The sequence below is a fragment of the Xenia sp. Carnegie-2017 genome, unplaced genomic scaffold (genome assembly GCF_021976095.1).
Source record: "Xenia sp. Carnegie-2017 unplaced genomic scaffold, XeniaSp_v1 HiC_scaffold_24, whole genome shotgun sequence".
In the NCBI taxonomy this organism is placed as follows: Eukaryota; Metazoa; Cnidaria; class Anthozoa; order Malacalcyonacea; family Xeniidae; genus Xenia; species Xenia sp. Carnegie-2017.
The window spans coordinates 10,675,695-10,695,681 of NW_025813487.1; the positions used below are offsets into that span (position 1 = coordinate 10,675,695).

Consider the following 19,987-nt stretch of genomic DNA (forward strand, 5'->3'; position numbering starts at 1 on the left):
ATAGGATTTTTATGGTTTTGAGTAGAGCATAAAAAGTTAGTAAATAAGTTTCAAAACATTTTTTTATTGAATAGTTTTTGAAAAATCAACCTTTATAGATTGCAATTTCGGCTTGTTTCAAAAAATTTCGGTCGTCTTGGGGGGACTGGGACTCAGGAACGCATCCTTTGACATTACTATAAAATACAGTACCGCTCGCGTATTTTTTAACATACGGGTGCGCGTATGAAACGCGTATGATACGAAAAACATACGCGTATGATACGAGAACGATACGCGTATGATACCAGAACGATACGCGTCCATACGAGAATGTTTTTCGTATCATATCGTATTAGTGTGCATAGTTTTAAGTAGTTCTTTAAAATTTTTAGCAATAATTTTGTTAATGTTATGTCATATCTGCTACAGATAACATGTTTTACTAAAGGTAATAGTAAAGTTTCGAGTGCAATTACGGATTGACATACATGAGTTTTTAAAGTTAGCAGTGAAATAGCGGGAGTCCGTGTTAAGATATGAACATCAAACAAAAAGACATAAACAACATAGCATTGTATGCATAATTAAGTAGATATGACACATGTCAGATTAAGGGCCTGATTATATGGAGCCGAGTTACCCGGCTGAGCGAGTTACTCGCCAAGCCGGGTAACTCGGCCCTTATATAAAATGAATGCATTTCCCGGTGAATCGTTTATATCACACATCCGAGTAACTCGCCTTGCCGGGAACTCGGTTTGTGTTAGCGAGTTACCCGGCTGGGCGGGATGAATTTTTCCATATAAACACATTTGCCGGGTAACTCGGCGAGGCGAGAAAATTGGCTCTGTTGGTACGCATGTGTACTACGCCTTGTACTTGCAGCATTATTATACAAAAACACACACATATCATAATTTTCAATTTTATATTCACCCATTCCATTTTTGCTGCGAAACTGTGAGGCTTTTTAAAATCTCGCGCCTTTACTCGAAGTTAGCATAGCCAAACTTCATTTAAGACAAATGAACGGAAGTACTAGCCGAGTTACCCGGTGCCATATAAACAGTCACTTTGTCAAACCCGGTTGAGCGAGTTACTCGCTCAACCGGGTAACTCGGCTCCATATAAACAGGCCCTAAGTGATATTCGTACTTGTTATTGTAAATATCGTTGTTCGCTGATACTTAACTTGTTATTTGTTCCACAATAAAATCATAAATATTTCACGTACAATCCGAATGTCATTGTCGAATCACGAATAATTTAACAGTCCGAAGGATAAGTATTTACAGTGCAATTAAACACTTCAGCGATGCACTACACATTTTCACAGTGCATTTTATACATAAACTGCACTACAATCAACCTATCACTTTATATGCGTATAAAATAAAACGATACGCATATGATACGAGAACGATACGCGTATCATACGCAAAATTATGTTAACAAATACATGAGCGGTACTGTATTATATAAATTACAATTCCGGTAGCTAGTTGGGAAAATTGCATTTTTTTTTACGTAACGGTCGCTATGTCGAGTTCAGAATTGGTTTCTAGTTTCGTACGGTTGTCCTGATTATGAAATGGAAGATGAAACATTTGAAACGACATCAAATTTGCGGGTGAAGCTGGACAGCATCTTATTCTTGGAGATGAAATTATCCCATACGCAGACGAACCTCTAGCCATATATATGCCTTTAGCTGACAAATTGTGGATTGAAGATTATGAAAGACGACTACAAGATAATGCAAGACGAAGAGGAAAAGAAGAATTAAGCCATGGTTTAAATGGGCAAAACACAATATATTGGTTAGATGTTATATTCCCGTTATATCGTGTCGATGAAAGTTGTTTAGATCACAATATAAACAATAACAAACATCAAGATTGCAACTGGTTTCTGGTGCACATGTTTGAATTGCAATAAGAGAATTGTTGGTTGATGCAAGAGAATGTCGCTGCTGTAATGAGATACCGAAGTGCATTCAACCAGTCCTAAATTTACAACTTGAGTGCGTGACATACGAGTATATGCACACAATAGCCAAATTTTTCTGGCAACATTTGATATCGTTTCAAATGTTTCATTTTCTATTTCACATTCAGGACAAACGTACGAGCCCTTGTTAAAGCTAGAAAGATATTTCGAGCTCTAAATAGCGACCATTTTGTAAGAAAATGCAATTTTCTCAATTAGTTTACTGAATTGTAATTCATTTTATAGTAAATGACAAAAGACGCGTTCCTGAGTCCCAATCCCCTAACACGACGGAAATTTTTGCTTTTTCCATCTTCAAAGCTTTAATTTTCAAAACTACTTAAGTAAATCAAAATATGTTTTGAGACTTATTAAGTAACTTTTTATGCTCTACTCAGAACCATAAAAATCCTGTAGGTGATAAAGGCACTTTAAAGAATGTATAACCGCCTAATTATTACATTTGAAAAATAGGCCCCGGGTAGGTGTTATGAAAAAGTAGACACGTTGAAATGTTGGGTTGACTCGCCCAATATTGGAGTTTGGTCTTTTCGATAATATCATACATAAAGTAAATGGTTTGAACCCGGGAGTATCGTTATATGTTTGTAAATGATGATCGTCCAGGTTAATAAAGTCGTGAGAAGGAATGTTTTTGTTGTTGTTGAATGACGTTTCGACAACCTTAGCGGTAGTCATCTTCAGAGTCAAATGAGGAGTAAATGTCAGGTTAGCCGCATTTGTTATCTGGTTCTTACGTCATTGTATTGTGTGTAAAGGAAATGTGTATTGTCATTGTGAATTAGTGTGAAGTGAAATATTTTATTTTTAGTTGTGATGTGTGATTTAGGTGTGATGTTTTTGGTTGTAATGTGTGGGTGTCAATTGTGTATTGTCATTGTGAATTAGTGTGAAGTGTAATGATTTTAGTCGATCGTTTGTTTGTATTGTGAATAAGTCGTTTGTAAGGTGCCGGTAATTGCTGTGATCTGTTCAGGGGGGTTTGTTCCAAGTTGGTATACCAACTTTCTAATGTAAGCCGTATAATTGCACCTTTAAGTTCCTCGAGTTCTTTTGGCATTGTCCATGTCGATTCTTTAGTTTCGCTGTTATGGTAATAAGTTCGTCCACCCTCTGCGCTGTGTTCCTTCCATGAGCACGAGTCAAGAAGACGCTTAATGAAAACACAACAATACGTAGGTATGGAAGTTTACAATGTGTAAATATAATACAGGTTAAAATGCCACATTACATCTTAACAAATATGACAAATTTCATTTCAGTTAACAAGTATATTTCAAAATTGTGAATTGATAAACCCTTATTCTTACCTCCGCATTAGTTTTGAGTTCGTTAGGTTTCTGCCAAGAAGATTGTTTTGTCTCAGAGTTATAATAATAAGTCCGACCATCAGGTGCTTTATGCTCACTCCACACCAAAGCTGCTTTTTTCTGGTAGAGATGATTAACAAATTACAGACATAAACATAATGGCAATTATATAAGATTACAAGCCTATCAAACCAACCCTTTCTGCCCTTAGCTTTCTTCTCTCCTCCTCTTGCTCTAATTCTTCTTTACTTTTCTCTGATATTATGCTTGCTGTTGGGACAGCTTCATGAACAGGTGATGCAGGTTTTGCAGGCTCAGACTGCTGTTGTACAACAGGAACTAAAAAAATTTGGCAATAAAAGATTGGCCAGTTCGAGCAAAAAAAACACTGAATTTAAGAAGATGAATATCCAAGTTTTTGGAAGACATTACACAGGAGTAAAGTATAAGTTTTAACAACAAATCATTAATCACTTTTGACACTACATAGACTAGTCTAGACTTATAGTCTAAATTTTCAACATCACACTGTTACAAAGAAAAACAATTGAGGCAAGTGCAAATGTACTCGAGTTTTAAAATTAGATCACTCCTGATAAGGACTTTTAGATAGAAGATGAATGGATAGAAGATACCTCTGTTTTGGACATAGCTAGATACTCAAAATAATTCAGATATTTAGTTCCATAGCTAAAACTTACAATTTTTCAAATACTATTTCAGAATGTCAAAAAGCACAATACATGATGAACCAAAGATATCTTTACATTTTTACATTATACAATTTGTACTTGCGGTGTGCAAATTGTTAATACTATTTCTTCGACACAAAACATTCGGTCAAAATTTATATTCACCCAGCATAACTTTACGTGAAAAACACAAATCCAGTTTAAAAAGTTGGAAATGTTAGAATGATATGACATAGGGATGAAATTTTTTTAAAACATGGTATTTTTTACCAATGTAGTAATTATGATGGCTTACGTAGAGTAAAGAAAATGCGCAGAAAGATCAAAGTAATCGAAATGAGATCACGCATACGTATATACAGAGGTATAGACTCTTGGAAAATGTTCTACGAAACAAGACCCGCGTGGAATAAGAAAAAACAAATGGGTATTTTACGTACGTACGTTAATATTCTCTGATACAACTGGCAATGAAATTTTTAAAATGCAGGAATTTTTTCCCGTAAAATAACTGTTGTTAAAAGACGTTCAAAACAGGCATCGCACACTAAAAATACTCATCGGGAAAAGAATTTAATCATCCCGTGTCAAAAAATGGTCTGTATTGTACAAACTATCAAAATTTCAAGCAAATTGGGGCAGGGAAGCGCTGGCTAACACGAGATCTTTAATATCATAAAAATTGATTAAAAAACTCAGCTTGATTAAAAAAATCAAGCAAAATCAATCACCTGTAGTTGCCACAGATGAAGCAGCTTGGTAAGCCATTGCCTGCATTGCATGTGGGTTGAACATAGGCATACCAGGCATTGCTGGAAAACCTGGTGCTTGAGGCATACCAGGAAATCCGGGCATTGCAGGTGGAGGAAGAAATGTCTGAGCCATAGGGTTCATGGTTTGCGGCATCTAGAAGACAAAGTTAGAAGAGAGCACCAAACAACACATACTTGAACGAAATACATATTCATTAACAAATTCTGTATATTCTTTAGTATAATCTCAGAAGCTCCAGATTAATTACGTATTTAAAATACGTATTCAACAAAATTTTTATACGTAATATGTCGAAACATGTTTATTAAAAAAATTTTGTGGTTAATTTTAAATGTATAAATATTCTTAGGCCTGTTTTAAATGTCGAACTTTACATGCAGTTGAGCGCTGACCAGAAAAAGTTAAAAACCTCTCAGGTGGTAGCACACGATCTCTTCTGATTACAGCTCAATAAACAGAAATCTGTTAATCTACTTTTACGTCGTGCATATTACAAATTGTACGAAATCAAACAAGGCTCACAATAACGATACGTCAACGGACAATGACCTGACAAAAATGCTTGTTCACCTGCCAATTTTTTACTTTTCTAGTAATTATAACCAGTCACATATTCACATTTTCCCCAAAACTACTATAATAAACAGATGCACGCGTAGTAACGTATGCAGTACTAACAACGTCAAACACGAGAATCGGTAGTCTCCAAAATTTTTTGGAGTAAGTTATTTTTGTGAACTTGGTGACAGGTCGAAGATCGTCTTTGACCTAGCAAAAGGAAGTTGACAGGTTGTTCGGCCATTATTTAGAGCCTTAAAGTGCCAATGTCACTAAATAGTTTATTGTTGTAAATAAAAGATCTCCAAAAGCTGTAATTGACTCTTTTTATCTTTATGTTTAATTGCTTAGTTTTGGATGTATTGAAGTTTTTGTAATATGTAGGTAAATAAGGGAGCATACTGCATGAAACATGATTTTAAGATATACTGTATTGATTAGGAAACAAAGGAACATACGCTCCCTAATTCACATATCACAAAACCTTCAACAACTTCAATTGATGTGATCTTTTACTTAAAACAATCAACAATTTTGTGACATAGGCACTTTAATAAAGCTAAATTCATAAGGGCAGATTTAACAGCAGTTAAAGCATTGCCTATCCATATGAATTTTCAACAAAATGACCGCAAGTACAAAAAGCAGTTTGTAATTACTTAAAATTTATGTAATTACAAAAACGTACGTACCATCATACCAGGAATCATGGGTGGCATTGGAGGAGGTGGGAAACCTGCTGGATTTGTTGAGGCAGGATGACCAGCAGACTAAAATAAAGCAAAGAAAACATAAATAATGTGAATTTACATTGGGAAAATATAGGAGATTAAGCAACATTCACAGTCGAATGTTTTATTAAAATGAAAAAGGTACATTGTGAAAGTGTTTTCCTTCTCATTTGATTGAATGACAGAGTAAAAGTGGAAAGGAGGAAAAATATACAAATCTATTTATATAACAGTTATTAAACGTTATTTAACGTTTGTGGTAGACACTAGTGTGTGTGTGAGTTAACAATGTTCAATGTGTAAAATTTGCACATTGTTACGTGAGTATCATAAAATGTTACATATGGATTGATTATTGACATGCAAATTATTTGTAATATGAGATCAATAATATTTAGCTTAATGGAGTGTATGTTTTAATATGACAGTAAATAGCTGCATATAAAAACAAATATCCATTTGATTGTGAATTTGGATGTACATTTTTCTCACAAAACATGGTACATCCTTAATTCACACACTAATTCTTACAAGCACATTTTGTGATTTTGTGCATTGGCCAACAATAATTTAAGTTATTTGCACCTGTTTGCCCCAAATATTTTTCAAATGTTTCATTTGAAAAAAACTTACTATTTTTCTAAAACAGCTACTATGTTCTAATTAAAAGTCTGAAAATAAGACAATTTTTCCCATAGAAAATCAAGAAAAGGCCTTAAATAATATTAAGAAATTTCTTAAAGACTTGTTGCTATGGTGTTCTTAATTCAAAAAAGTTGTTTTTCTAACTCTAAACCCAACACTGATACAGACTGGAAAGTTTGTATTGTGCACCTGAGATCACAGGGTGCATTCAAAATTTCGACAGCACAGTTTACTAACTTTTCACTTTTTTAAATGAACTATGATGTCATAAAATGAATCATATAAAATAAACCCAACTCAAACTTTTTTAGATTGCTCTATTTCAAGATAAAAATGTTTGGTGGTGGAGTCATAAAAGTAAGGTAAAAGCACGATTCATAAATTCAACACTTGCACAAGTTAACAATGATGTTGTATGTGTTTTTTTTTGTGATGACTAGCAACTGTGAAATGAATATTTTAAAACATTTCATTGTAAATACACCCTTATCTTATGCAATCTCTACGGCATGTGCATAGGGAGTCAAAGTCAAACTATACCATTTTAAGTTACAACCACCAATTTATCAAAGATAATGAAACGAAGACACTTGACTATCAATCCCAGCTGTTTGAAACCTACGATAAAGTAAAGGTAAAGAGATTACAGACGATTAGAGTGCATTTCAAAACAAAATAATGATTTAACTAATTTATTTAGCAGATTTTGGATAACACAACGAAACGCTCTATTTCTTTATCTTGGGTTTATACTTTTTCGAAAAAATTATTGTCAAAATTACCTCTGCGTAATTTAGTGATGTTTTTGAATAAAAAGTAACTGAAGGCGTTTGAATATCAAAAGCTGACCAAAAGGTTTCACACGTGCAGAAACAACGTATCGGCCATTTTGAAATAGAAAGCTTTAGCAAGGGTTCCACGGGAATGCACACTCGGACATCTAGCAAAAGTAGGCGCATTCGGAAACTTCTTACGAAGAGGATTTCCGACACCCGAGGTTTATTTTTTCGTATTGCGTGGATTCTGCGTGTATGTGAGCGATAAATATCGCTGCATATAATTTAAATAAAAACAACAGATAGACAAATGGTCGTGGTATTTTCAACAGACTATTGATCTAACCAAACTTAAAGGTAAGCGCAGTATATTGTAGTATAATATATATTTATAATATTGACATGTTATTCGACATAGTTGCATTCAAGTAAACAAAGACAAATGGTTTCCTGTGATTCTTAATCATTATTGTTATCAACAAAATGGAAATGTATAGCAGTTTAGAATTTAAAAATTTTACACCATTACACATTTATTTAACTTTAAATGTGTTGAAACCTGAAAGCATAAAGCAAATTAAAGCACAATTTATTTTGAAATTATTTTGCCCACTGGTATTATATATGTAAGCTCTCCATCACTTGTTCTACAGTATAAACAAATCTAAATCAACTTATCAAGAAAGGTAAGATAACATTGAAAATTCTAGACATTTTATTCTCCATTTCCCTGGTTTTTTGTTAGACGATGGTTTGATATCACTTTATGTACTAAATTTTTGACATATTTTTTACAGAATATAATCTTGCCAATTGTGTTTTATGCTTTGCATGTGCCAGTGGCAATTTGTTAACAACATATTCATGTAGTATAAAGGGAAAATCAGTGATAGTCGTTTTACATTACATATGTAACATTTTTAATGTTCAAGGTAACTAAGTAACTAAGGAAACTAATTACCATCTTAGATATATATTACATATTTGTAAAATAAAATCTACAAAGTTTTGCTGTCGCTATTTGTACATATTTGTATATAGATCAAAAATGGAAAGTTGCTATTAGTCGCCTTGAACATTGAAATATTGATAAAGTGGTTACTTTCTGTGTGTGCATGCACACACGAATGTACGTGCACATATATATAAAAGCGCGAAGCACCAAGTCAAAAGCTCAATAAATCATTAATAAAAATCCAGAGAAACTCTTACAATTGAATACAAAATATAACAATTCTTTCTATAGTTACAACTTTGAGTTTCCTCTAAAGCATTTTATTCTTTTGATTCATTATATGCATTTTGGACACTTCCAAGTGACATTTGTCTTGTGGAAAACTGAATCTGGCATTGTTGGTGAACACTTTTTGTGGAACCACTCCAAGCATTTGTCACACTGAGTACACCATAGGTCTGGGTTTTCAAGATCTTTCTGGTTCCATGGCATTCGACAGTAGCACATCAGTGAAAATTTCAATTTTCTTTGGATTTGACTCTTGTCATCAATTTTCCTTTTCTTTGTCGAAGGGAAAGGAGTGAACTCATATTTTTCAGACAACTCAACAAGTGTGATCGCATGGAACCTTCATTATACATCAAAGTTGTTGGATCTTGGTTAAAAAGTAATGACACAAGAAATTCAATTGCAAACACCCCACAGTCAACGTAATTGGATTGATAGTGGACATGTGGTATGTTGATTGCAATTGATGGTGATGGCTCATGGAGTAGGTTGGCAATTTGTTGTTAAAGAACTGACTCTTCCATTGTACAAACTGTCATATAAATTGACTGAAGCAGGCTGACAGTCAATATTTGAAACCAATACCCAGTGATGAGTACCTGTGTGGAGAATCTGGAAAAAAGTACCCCGATGTACAGAAAAATTGGTAACAGGGCCAAGTGTTGTGTTTTCTAAACCAAGTACGACAGGAAATTGTTTCTGCAAAACATTATGTGCAGCACCAATGATGTGATCTGTTAACTCTTTTCTGGTGATGATTATATTTATGTCAATGTCACTAAGCTTAAAAAATCCACGCTTTGGGGTCTGAACGATCTTTTCCAGTTTATCACCTGATTCTTTGTTCAAGGGCTCAATAGGTCTGCAATGGGAAGAGTTTATTTCATCTGTCACAATATTTGAATCATTTCGTCCAATCTTTGCTAGCTTTCCTTCTATTTCTGTTAATGTTGAAGCATAACTTCTTTTTAAAGTTGCTGCTTTTGCACCACTTCGACCTGACCAGGGATTTTTCTTTGCCGGTTTTGGGATGGGTTTAAACGGATTTACTAAACACTTGCTATTTTTGACGCTACATTTTGGGGCAGATTTCTTTGTATCTGGCACTTCCAACACTAAACCATTTTCCTTTGGAGAAACATCAGTCAGTATTTTATAACATTCATCCAATTTGACCTTTACTTCATGCAAAACATTGCCATTTCCCCATCCCTCAGCAACATAAGTTAAATTCTTTATTTGTCCCAACCGTTCTCTGCACCTTGCGGCTTCTGTTCTATGTGAAGATGGCTTTCGTTTTAGCTCAGCTACAATGGTGGGGAAAATGTTCTTGTCCTTAGTTACGTGGATTTCGTTTTCCTCTGGTGCTTCGACGGTTTGTGAAGAATCATCGGAGTGACATTGGCTTACCTCAAATGTCTTTGTTTCCATTACAGACGTGCAACCTATTCGATCAACTGTTAAAAATGGAGATTCCGTGTACGACTTCAGTAGTTTATCAAATGACCAAAATGGAAAGTTCTTGAAAATCGCAAAGAAGTGCTTACATGGCAACCTGTGTCTTTCCCAGTCATAACAATCACAGCTTGGAAAATCACCTGGATCACTTCCAAACGACAATGTATAAAACTTGCATATGCCGTCTTGACTACGAACTTTGAAAATTCCATGCATTTCGTCAAAAACCATGATGTGTGATGCAAGGGTATCTTCTGACGATGCAAGTCTTTCCATACAATGCCTAATCATAGAGTGTGGTCTTTCGTGAAGGTATGACGGGACATCATAATTGTACTGCCTGTAATTGCTCTGCAATTTCGTATTTAATTCGACGTATCTGTAAAATTAGACAAGAATTTCCAACGTTGTTGCTGCTAAAATACTAGCGCTAACAGCAGCAGCGAATTCCCCAGCCCGTTTTTTGTACCTCTACAAATCATATATTTTTGTGTTTAATCAATGGAAAGACAATGAATGGCATCGAATTTCTAAAGAAATGAACAATAATTTTGCTGAGAAATCTGGTTTGTTGGAGGAAAAAATCGGGCTGGCTTTGCCATCGCCTAAGAGACTTGTTCAAGTAAATAAAAAGAAAAAAATAAGTACTTGAAATAAAGGTCGGGCAAAAAGTCTTCAATTAGCACTGTCAGCATGACGCTCAACGTTGAACTCTTGTAGCCATCCAAATATTCATGCTTGAAAGCTTTGTTTTGCCTTTCCACGCCATTATTTGTGTTTATGACTGTTAGCAGTCGATCTTTTCGAAAGGTCCACACCCATTTCTATAAATTTTGTCCGCGCGAGAAAATTAACGAAATCAACATGTATTGTAATTATTGATGAGCACTGTAAGAATGATATTATTAGCAAATTATAAAATTCTCTTGCCTTGTATTGGGATAACCACGTATTGCCAATCCAGTTGCGCAGTTTTGGGTTTGTCTTCCATTCTTCTGATGACTTAAAATTTTTAACATTTTCCTCGTAATCAGCCTCCGTCCTCGCTCTGGCAATTAATCGTAGTTTTGCAAGAATCATATTTTTTAACGGGAGCAGTCCATTGCTGCTTTTTGAAAGCCATCGCTCCCACGCTTGCTCTCGATGGAAATCGCAGATGTACGTCTGACATTCTGTAATATATACGTACAATTAACATGAAGTGTATTGACTAGATTGTACCTTTTACTCCACCCCACAAAAAAAGAAATTTGCCTATTTCTGCCTCAATTAAAAACAAAAGAGGTGTGTAGCATTGTGTGTACCTTTGAAAGTAGTTTAGTTCTAGGTTTCTTGACTAACCTGGGAATACTCGGTATAAAGTAAATGGTTTGAACCCGGGAGTATCGTTATATGTTTGTAAATGATGATCGTCCAGGTTAATAAAGTCCTGAGAAGGACTGTTTTTGATGTTGTTGACTGACGTTTCGACAACCTTAGCGGTAGTCATCTTCAGAGTCAAATGAGGAGTGAACGTCAGGTTAGCCGTATTTATTGTCTGGTTCTTACGTCATTGTATTGTGTGTACAGGAAATGTGCAGGAAATGTGTATTGTCATTGTGGATTAGTGTGAAGTGAAATATTTTATTTTTAGTTGTGATGTGTGATTTAGGTGTGACGTTTTTAGTTGTAATGTGTGGGTGTCAATTGTGTATTGTCATTGTGAATTAGTTTGAAGTGTAATGTTTTTAGTTGATCGTTTGTTTGTATTGTGAATAAGTCGTTTGTAAGGTGCCGGTAATTGCTGTGATCTGTTCAGGGGGGTTTGTTCCAAGTTGGTATACCAACTTTCTAATGTAAGCCGTTGTCTATAGTCAGTACTGTAAGTGATGCATTTTGCTGAGTCCCAGTCAATGTTGTGCTTTGTGATTCGGTGATGTTCGGCAATGTGATTAGTTTTGTCTTGTTTCTTAGTAGCTCGTTTGTGCTCAGTAAGTCTTATGTTTAAGTTCCTGCCAGTTTCCCCGATATAGGAGGCGTGGCAGTCGGAGCAGTTTATTTTGTAAACTGCACCTTGTCGTTCGTTGGGTTGTTCTTTGTCCTTTATGTTCGTTAGTACTTGTCGTAATGTTGTGATTGGTTTATGTGCGACACGTATGTTGTATGGTCGTAAGATACGCGAGATAGTCTCAGACGTACCTTTGATGTAAGGTATCGTTGCTGTTGTCACTGAGTTGTTCGTTTCGTTGGGTTCGTTGGGTTTGTAAGTGTTGCGTTTGATAAAGTCAGAGTTATAGTTGTTTTGTCAAAACACGTTTGAGATAGTTGTTTTCGTTTTGTAGAGCGTCCGGTGAATCACATATGATTTGTGCACGTCTTGTTAATGTTCTGATTGTGGTGGCTTTGTGTGATGTAGGGTTGTAAGATGATTGGTCTAGTAGTCGGTCAGTATGTGTTGGCTTGCGATAAACTGTTGTTCCTAGTTTTTGATTGTCATGTTTTACAAACAGTCGAGAAAGGAAGAGTTCCGTTTTCTTCGACATCTTTGGTAAATTGTATGGCTGTTCTGTTTGTTGATGTGAGTATGGAAGTCATCAATCTCGTCTGCATGTAGTGCTGTGATTGTGTCATCTACGTAGCGAAACCAAAAAGGTAGTGCATGTTTGTAAGTCATGAGTGCCCGTTCCTCTATAGATTGCATTACAATTTCAGCAACTACAACAGAAATTCTGACTATAGACAACGGCTTACATTAGAAAGTTGGTATACCAACTTGGAACAAACCCCCCTGAACAGATCACAGCAATTACCGGCACCTTACAAACGACTTATTCACAATACAAACAAACGATCAACTAAAAACATTACACTTCAAACTAATTCACAATGACAATACACAATTGACACCCACATTACAACTAAAACGTCACACCTAAATCACACATCACAACTAAAAATAAAATATTTCACTTCACACTAATCCACAATGACAATACACATTTCCTGCACATTTCCTGTACACACAATACAATGACGTAAGAACCAGACAATAAATACGGCTAACCTGACGTTCACTCCTCATTTGACTCTGAAGATGACTACCGCTAAGGTTGTCGAAACGTCAGTCAACAACATCAAAAACAGTCCTTCTCAGGACTTTATTAACCTGGACGATCATCATTTACAAACATATAACAATACTCGGTATATCGCCGACATTTCCTCTTCAGAGTAATCTACCATAAAATATGCTGGATTCCACTCGTTGTTCCAACCTCTTATAACTTGAAGAGCCTCCGCAATAGCGTACTATGTTTCACTTTGCAGAACAAAAGAACCAACGACTTGATAGCTTACATTGGTTTTCACCACAAGAAAAAACAAAGCGAGGCTGTATTTTGTCGTTTTGTTAGTGGCATCTAGAAGGGTAAATTCGTTACCATATCTCTTTAGAAGACGTTTCTGATTAACAGTCTGGTGAATGAATAACAATCCATTTTTTGACTCTGGCAAAACTGTGTTGTCATCATCATCGTCATCGTCGTCTTCTTCGTTATCAACACTATTTTCTTGAGTAATCAAAGACGATGCTGAATATTTAGCAAGCGGGTGAAAGAAGAAAGACTCGTCGGGACACCTCAGTTTCCAGTCTTCGATTTTCTTTTGAAGATTTTTCGGTCAAATTTTGAAAATCGTTCTTTGATGACTGCCTTGTAAATGTGGCTGCGTATGGTTTGTTTGGAAGGATAAAATCTCCGATTGGTTTTAGCGGGTGCCTTTGTTGCTTTGTACACGTCTTGCTCCACGTAGATTTTAAGATGCCTCCTAACTTCTTTAACTGAGCAAGCCCCAGCAACAACCAATTCTTGGATCTTGGAAACAAGCATCTTATCAATTCCTTGATAAAGACCTCCAGCCTTCATATAAAGGAGCCAATTATAAAACGTAAGGTTTAAAAACAATATAGCAAGACATTGACTTGCACCGTACAAAAACTAGGACTAAATATATCCTTACGCTTCCTATAGGGTGAGTTTTGTGCTCAGATAGGCAAGGCAACTGGATATGGATCCACCTTTCTCCATTGGCATTTCCACCTTTTTGTAAGCATTCCCTAAGTTTTTTCGACATCGATTTTTGTCGCCAAACCGTTTGCTCTTTAATCTAAAGGCGCGTAAATTTATCAAAAAACCTGTGTGAGTAAAGTTTCAAGGCAAATTGATTTGGACACCTCCAGACATTTTTGTTTTTTATACCTGACAGATCGAGTAATGCATACGAATAAACACTGTTATTTAAAATTACCCTAAAGTCTGGAAATCTGATGTATTCTCTCATGTGAACTTGTGCTGAACAGTTCAATTTTCTTGTTCCTTGAACCATGTTTCTGTGCTTCTTAAACGAGTGGTCGCTAGAATTTGACTAAAAGATATAAACATGTTGGTAAATAATTACACCTAAAAGGAAAGGCAGCTGAAGAAATTCATGAAGAAGAAAGAAACCAAGATTACATAAGAATGTTAAAAATACAATAAAACTCAAAGTTTCCCTCAAAGCTCTTCACACTGGAAGTTTAATTGCAACGTACTATAAAGTTAGCAACGTCGTTTCACTTTCATTTTACTTTTATTAAATCTGTAGTATTGCATTAGCAGATGAATAATATATCTATTACCGTTCTGTTTTTCTTCTTTTGGCTTGAATACCTATCTACCCCATGACGACAATCGTAGACCCTATGGTTCACTTGAACGAACGTTATATGGTCAAATGGAAGCTGGCCATCTTCCCACCAAACCTTGTGATTGGCACTTGTGAGATCTAACATTTTTTCGATTAAAAATAGAATAAGTGATTTCATTTAGTTCAAATTGAACCATTATATTCAACATTACTGTGTGATTTACGTGGTTGTATTCTGTACACATTAAACGAAACCTTTTTAACGAAAAACTGTGCTTTTCCTCTTGCTCTTTTTTAGACTAAAGTACTACCTATGAGTTGGTTTTCACCTTTTTTGCGATGAGTGTAGTTTCCCTATTCCTTGCTCGTTCGACACACAACGACAGACTGAAGATAGTAAGACTCAAATGTGCATGGACATTATTATAGTACTTCTTATATTATAGAATATGACAACATTCAGGTTTCATATAACAATTTGATCTGGACAACAGAAATAAGGAAAGCATATAGATCGATATAGATTAGTTATATTTTGAGAAAAAAATACAAACCTGTGTTCCCAAATCCTTTTTTTTCTTTATTTCCACATAAATTAGTTGTGCTTGCCAACTCGTACTCTCTAAGGAGACTTTCTGCTTCCTCTACATTTTGCACAAGTCCAGAGCGTTCAGACAGTTTGATTTTAAATAAAGTCGCTGCTGAAATGTCAATAATTTTCATATGTATAAAAATATGTGCTTGTTCTTATAAGAACAGTTTACCAGCGGAAACATAAACAGAAATTTAACTTCGCTTGTTTTGTGTGGTGATGTACAATATGCGGAAACTGTTTACTATTTTAAATTATTTCCATTTTCCCGCGATAAGTTTTAAATTGCCACGAATTAAGGCTTTACACGCAAAATTATTACGCAGAATCCACGCAATACGAAAAATAAGCCTCGGGTGTCGGAAATCATCTACGTGAGAAGTTTCCGAATGCGCCTACTTTTGCTAAATGCCCGAGTGTGCATTCCGGTTCCACGACGAGAACGAGTACGAAGTTTGACCGTGTAAAAGGGAATGGCACGAGGAAGTTTGTTGTCGCTGTCGCTTCGTCAAAATTTCGTTTCGTTTAGCCATTGAATTCTATAAGACCTTATAAGGTCTTATAGAACTCAATGGGTTTTAGCTATAAACAACAGAACGAGCCTTTTTATTGTGAAAAACAGCGACGTTTGCGAAGCAGCTACGGCTCCATTTGATGACGGCTACTTGTTGTATTAGAACTATGTATATTGTTGTATAAGATATATATTGTTGTATATCTATATTATATATTAAATTATATATATTATATATATAGGAAGTTTTGTTTATTTGAATCTCCGTAAGTACAGTGCTCGATGCTTAAGAGCAGAGCGTAAATATTGATAAGAAGAAAACACACAAAAACTACAATTTCATCCCGACAAGCCTGTTTCGTGATTTCTCACTCTTCAGGGGATAATATTAAATGAATACAAAAGCATGTGCTAGATTATATATACAAGAGGAAGTCAGGGTAAAAATTAAGTTAGAATTACAGAATATGTTGAGTGTACGATAACAAATTGGATAAAAATGGATATCATTACAAACTGAAATATGACCCAAACTGAAATATGACTGAAATATGACGAAACGGAAAAACAGACTTAGAAATAACATACACTTGTACAACCCACCATACAGCAAGAACGTCAGCACAAACATTGGCTACAAATTCATTTCACTAATTGACAAGCACTTTCCCATAGACCACAAACTCAGAAAACTATTTAACCGCGACACAATTAAATTAAGTTACAGCTGCATGAACAATATGGAACATATTATTAATAACCATAACAAATGCATATTGAGAGAACCTGACAATACTAATGACACCATCAATGACAAAAATACACAAACTAAAACATGCAACTGCCGACAAAACAAAACTGCCCACTTAACAGAAACTGCCTACAATCATCTGTCATCTAGATAACGAATTTAAGACTCGACACAGGAACCACACTGCCTCTTTCCGCCACAAAAAACTAAGAAACTCTACCGAACTCAGTAAACACACTTTTTTTCTTCACCGTATACATTGTCATGATAATCAATTTCATTTTAGATCTTTTTATACACGTGCAGTTTAGATTTAATTTTATAAGCGGTGTATCGTTGGATGGTTTACACATAGAAGTACCCATTGCTAAAATTAATTAATAAAATGGCTGGAAAAACACTCTGTAAACATATAGAAGTGCATTTATTTTTAAATAATGGTAAAAAAGAACAAATAAATACCAATGGAAAAGTCAGTACTACTTGTAGCTATATTACAAAGCCATCATCAGAGTATATATATAATATATTAATATGCACATGAAAAACATGTGACTTGGAGGAGATTTGAACTCGCATCTTCGAGACACTAGTCCGCCGCTCTACCTGTTGAGCTACCAAGCCCACAGGGATTGGAGACGAGTCAAATCTGTTTTAAACTCCGTATGAACGAGAGATTATCGCCACTATAGCAGTTTACTGGATGGCACCGTGTTTCGACTTTATTCCAAAGCCATCATCAGAGTATCCCGAAAATGCGAGTTCAAATCTCGTCCAAGTCACATGTTTTTCTTGTAGCTATGAAACATAGGATAATGATTAATGTAGTTTATTCTCACTTTTCTTATTTGAACAATCAATTGAAGATTGGAAATCAGATGATGATCATAAATCTGTAAGATATTATAAAATTGATACAATAAAAAATAATATTGGGAATATCCCCCCTTACAGGCAACCAAGTTTCCCACCCTGCATCATCAAGCATTCTTTCTCACATTAACACAACTGGACACACACCCAACTTAGACGACTTTAAAATAATCTCCTCTTCCAACGATACTTATGAACTCTCCATTCATGAAAGCCTTCAAATCAATAAACACAAGCCTTCACTTAATGTGCAAGGAAACTCCATTCCACTTAACCTCTTTTAATTTCTCTTTATTTCACTTCCTAACTTCCTTATCATGTATCCATTTGACACCGCTTCCTTTAGTATTTCTTTCATTAAATCATTCTTTAGTATTTCCTTTAGTATTTCTTTCATTAAATCATTCTTTCCGCTTCCTTTAGCATTTCTTTCATTAAATCATTCGACACCGCTTCCTTTAGTAGTAATTTAACACTTTTTTGTAAATATAATATCTTGTCTTCACATCCCATTTATTATTTGTCTGAAGATGTCTTGAGTAAAGACGAAACGTCACAATAAATTTAATTTTACAATTTTTCTGGTCTATTTCTATGACTCTAATCAGAACTTTATGTTGGGCATTAATTTTTATCACACGAATTCGATTTCCGCTCGGCAAGTCTCTCGCTACAATAATAAAAAATAACTTTAATTGTTTTAAAAAAATATATATAATCTCGAATCAACTCATTTTGATGTATGTTTTAAAATTGAGAAATTAATTGCATATATTGAACAAAATATTGAAATTTATGCTGGAATAAGATTAATTTACTTAAGATGATACAAATTATATAAAAAAGTACAACAATGTGATGGAATTACCTTGAAAATATAAGATGTCGAAAAAACTTCTATTCACTTGGGAAAAAACTTAATTTAAGAATTAAAATTTCAATTGTTCCTAATGCTGGAAAAAGATCATTTAAATATGAAAATCTAATTCCAAAAAAGAAAAAGTTACTAACTACACTGGAAGATATCTTACCTCAAAAGCAACTAATTAGAAAATATGGAGATAGTTTAGCAAAATATGCAATTTACGATAGAGGAAAGTGTGTTGATGGTAATGAAAAAACTGATGATGAAGCAAGATATGCAAATGACGCTCAACTTTTACGTTTAAAAACAATTTGTTTTTATTTGGAAAAAAATTTAAATATTTTTTAAAATCATCAAAAAACATTAAGCCACACCAAGAAATATTAACTATATATGGTAAAGAATATTAGAAGAAAAAAGTACAAAATGAAATATTTTGTATATAAATAATATTTTTTGTTGAATAAAATATTTTTTACATAAATATTTCATTTTATGTACCAATAAGTACACAAATTAATTTCAATTAAAATATTGACCCCAATATTTGTGCTAACCAGTAGCGTGGTGGCAGGGGGGGCCAGGGGGGCCAGGGCCCCCCTAGCTGTTGATTTTAGGGGGCGCTGAATTGGATACGAGTAATCAAGTTTTAAATATGGGCTGTAAAAAATTAAAAACGCATTTGAAACAGTGGATGAAGTTAACTTTAGGGAATTAGGGAAGAAAGGAAGTAGACGGACCAAAATGAAACCTTGTCAGGAGGTCGAATAAAGAATAAGATATTGATGAGCATTCTAGAATTAGATGTTTCGTTTGTGGCCACAACGCGTGCATGATTTTGTCACGATGACTGTAGATAACATACATGCATAAACTAGAACGCTAATTGGGGGGATGAATATTCTTACATTCAGCTTTGCCCCGCTGATTTCTATTGAATTTAACATCGCCAACAAAAGAAATCAACAGCAAGGCAGAGCTGAATATATGAATATTTACACCACCCCCCAGTTAGCATTCTAGTTTCGCTTATGCATACACGGCCAAACTGTCCTCTTAAGGGGCGCAACAAGGCCTAAAATGTGTAATTTTTTGCTTATCTTAATCAATGTTTTTTGCTTCCCTCACAGACAGTAATCGTTACTGGCATAGTATCTTATTATTAATCCGAGCGTAGTAATATATTTTTTAAAAATGACAGTAGTGCAGTCATCGGTAAATTGCTATCATAAATCATAGTCTAACGTGAAGTAGCCCTTAATGATACCGCAGCATGTACTGTGTTATTGTTGGTATTGTGTTATTTACATTTTCATCGTTACGACGACACATTTGTCATTTTCAGTAGTAAAGCAAGTTATTATACGGTAAAACTTTTTAAATCACTTAAAGCTTCTTCGTAAATGTTCAAGATTCATTTATCCGCAGTTATCGAATGTGAATAACAGCATACATTTAATTGAAATTAAGATATTTTTAAACAACAACATTTGAAGACCAATTAAATTAATGTCTCAAAATGCAAAACTCTCATTTTGAGCTTCCATTGTT

The 19,987-nt window shown here is 34.7% G+C and overlaps 3 protein-coding genes and 1 long non-coding RNA gene across 6 annotated transcripts in view; 1 reads left to right on the forward strand and 3 right to left on the reverse strand.

The window, feature by feature from the left end:
- Positions 1–7,615, reverse strand: part of LOC124450227 (pre-mRNA-processing factor 40 homolog B-like) — a 24,274-nt gene extending 16,659 nt beyond the window's left edge. For 2 of the 3 annotated variants that reach the window (XM_047000831.1, XM_047000829.1), the window contains exons 1-7: positions 7,485–7,615; positions 7,243–7,320; positions 6,019–6,096; positions 4,726–4,900; positions 3,499–3,641; positions 3,303–3,422; positions 3,025–3,145 (exon numbers count right to left, since the gene is read on the reverse strand). In XM_047000831.1, the coding sequence (XP_046856787.1) occupies positions 3,025–3,145; positions 3,303–3,422; positions 3,499–3,641; positions 4,726–4,900; positions 6,019–6,096; positions 7,243–7,245 (640 nt within the window). In that variant the 5' untranslated portion in view covers positions 7,246–7,320; positions 7,485–7,615. The remainder of the gene's footprint in view (positions 1–3,024; positions 3,146–3,302; positions 3,423–3,498; positions 3,642–4,725; positions 4,901–6,018; positions 6,097–7,242; positions 7,321–7,484) is intronic. The other variant, XM_047000830.1, reaches the window with a different exon arrangement.
- A 306-nt stretch (positions 7,616–7,921) lies between these two features.
- Positions 7,922–11,348, reverse strand: LOC124450228. Its single transcript, XM_047000832.1, has 3 exons — positions 11,110–11,348; positions 10,828–11,003; positions 7,922–10,558 (listed from the first exon to the last, which is right to left on the reverse strand). Exons 1-3 carry the CDS (start codon positions 11,257–11,259, stop codon positions 9,199–9,201), a joined length of 1,686 nt encoding a protein of 561 aa, XP_046856788.1. The 5' UTR covers positions 11,260–11,348; the 3' UTR covers positions 7,922–9,198.
- LOC124450232 lies at positions 9,254–11,124 on the forward strand. Its single transcript, XR_006949915.1, has 2 exons — positions 9,254–9,472; positions 10,158–11,124. It is a non-coding gene; the product is annotated as an uncharacterized LOC124450232 (long non-coding RNA).
- A 2,448-nt stretch (positions 11,349–13,796) lies between the features above and the next one.
- Positions 13,797–15,172, reverse strand: LOC124452124. The gene is made up of 4 exons (XM_047002712.1): positions 14,834–15,172; positions 14,464–14,580; positions 14,176–14,322; positions 13,797–14,075 (listed from the first exon to the last, which is right to left on the reverse strand). The coding sequence occupies exons 1-4, from the start codon at positions 15,017–15,019 to the stop codon at positions 13,797–13,799; spliced, it is 729 nt and encodes a 242-aa protein (XP_046858668.1). The 5' UTR covers positions 15,020–15,172.
- Positions 15,173–19,987: the final 4,815 nt, after the last annotated feature.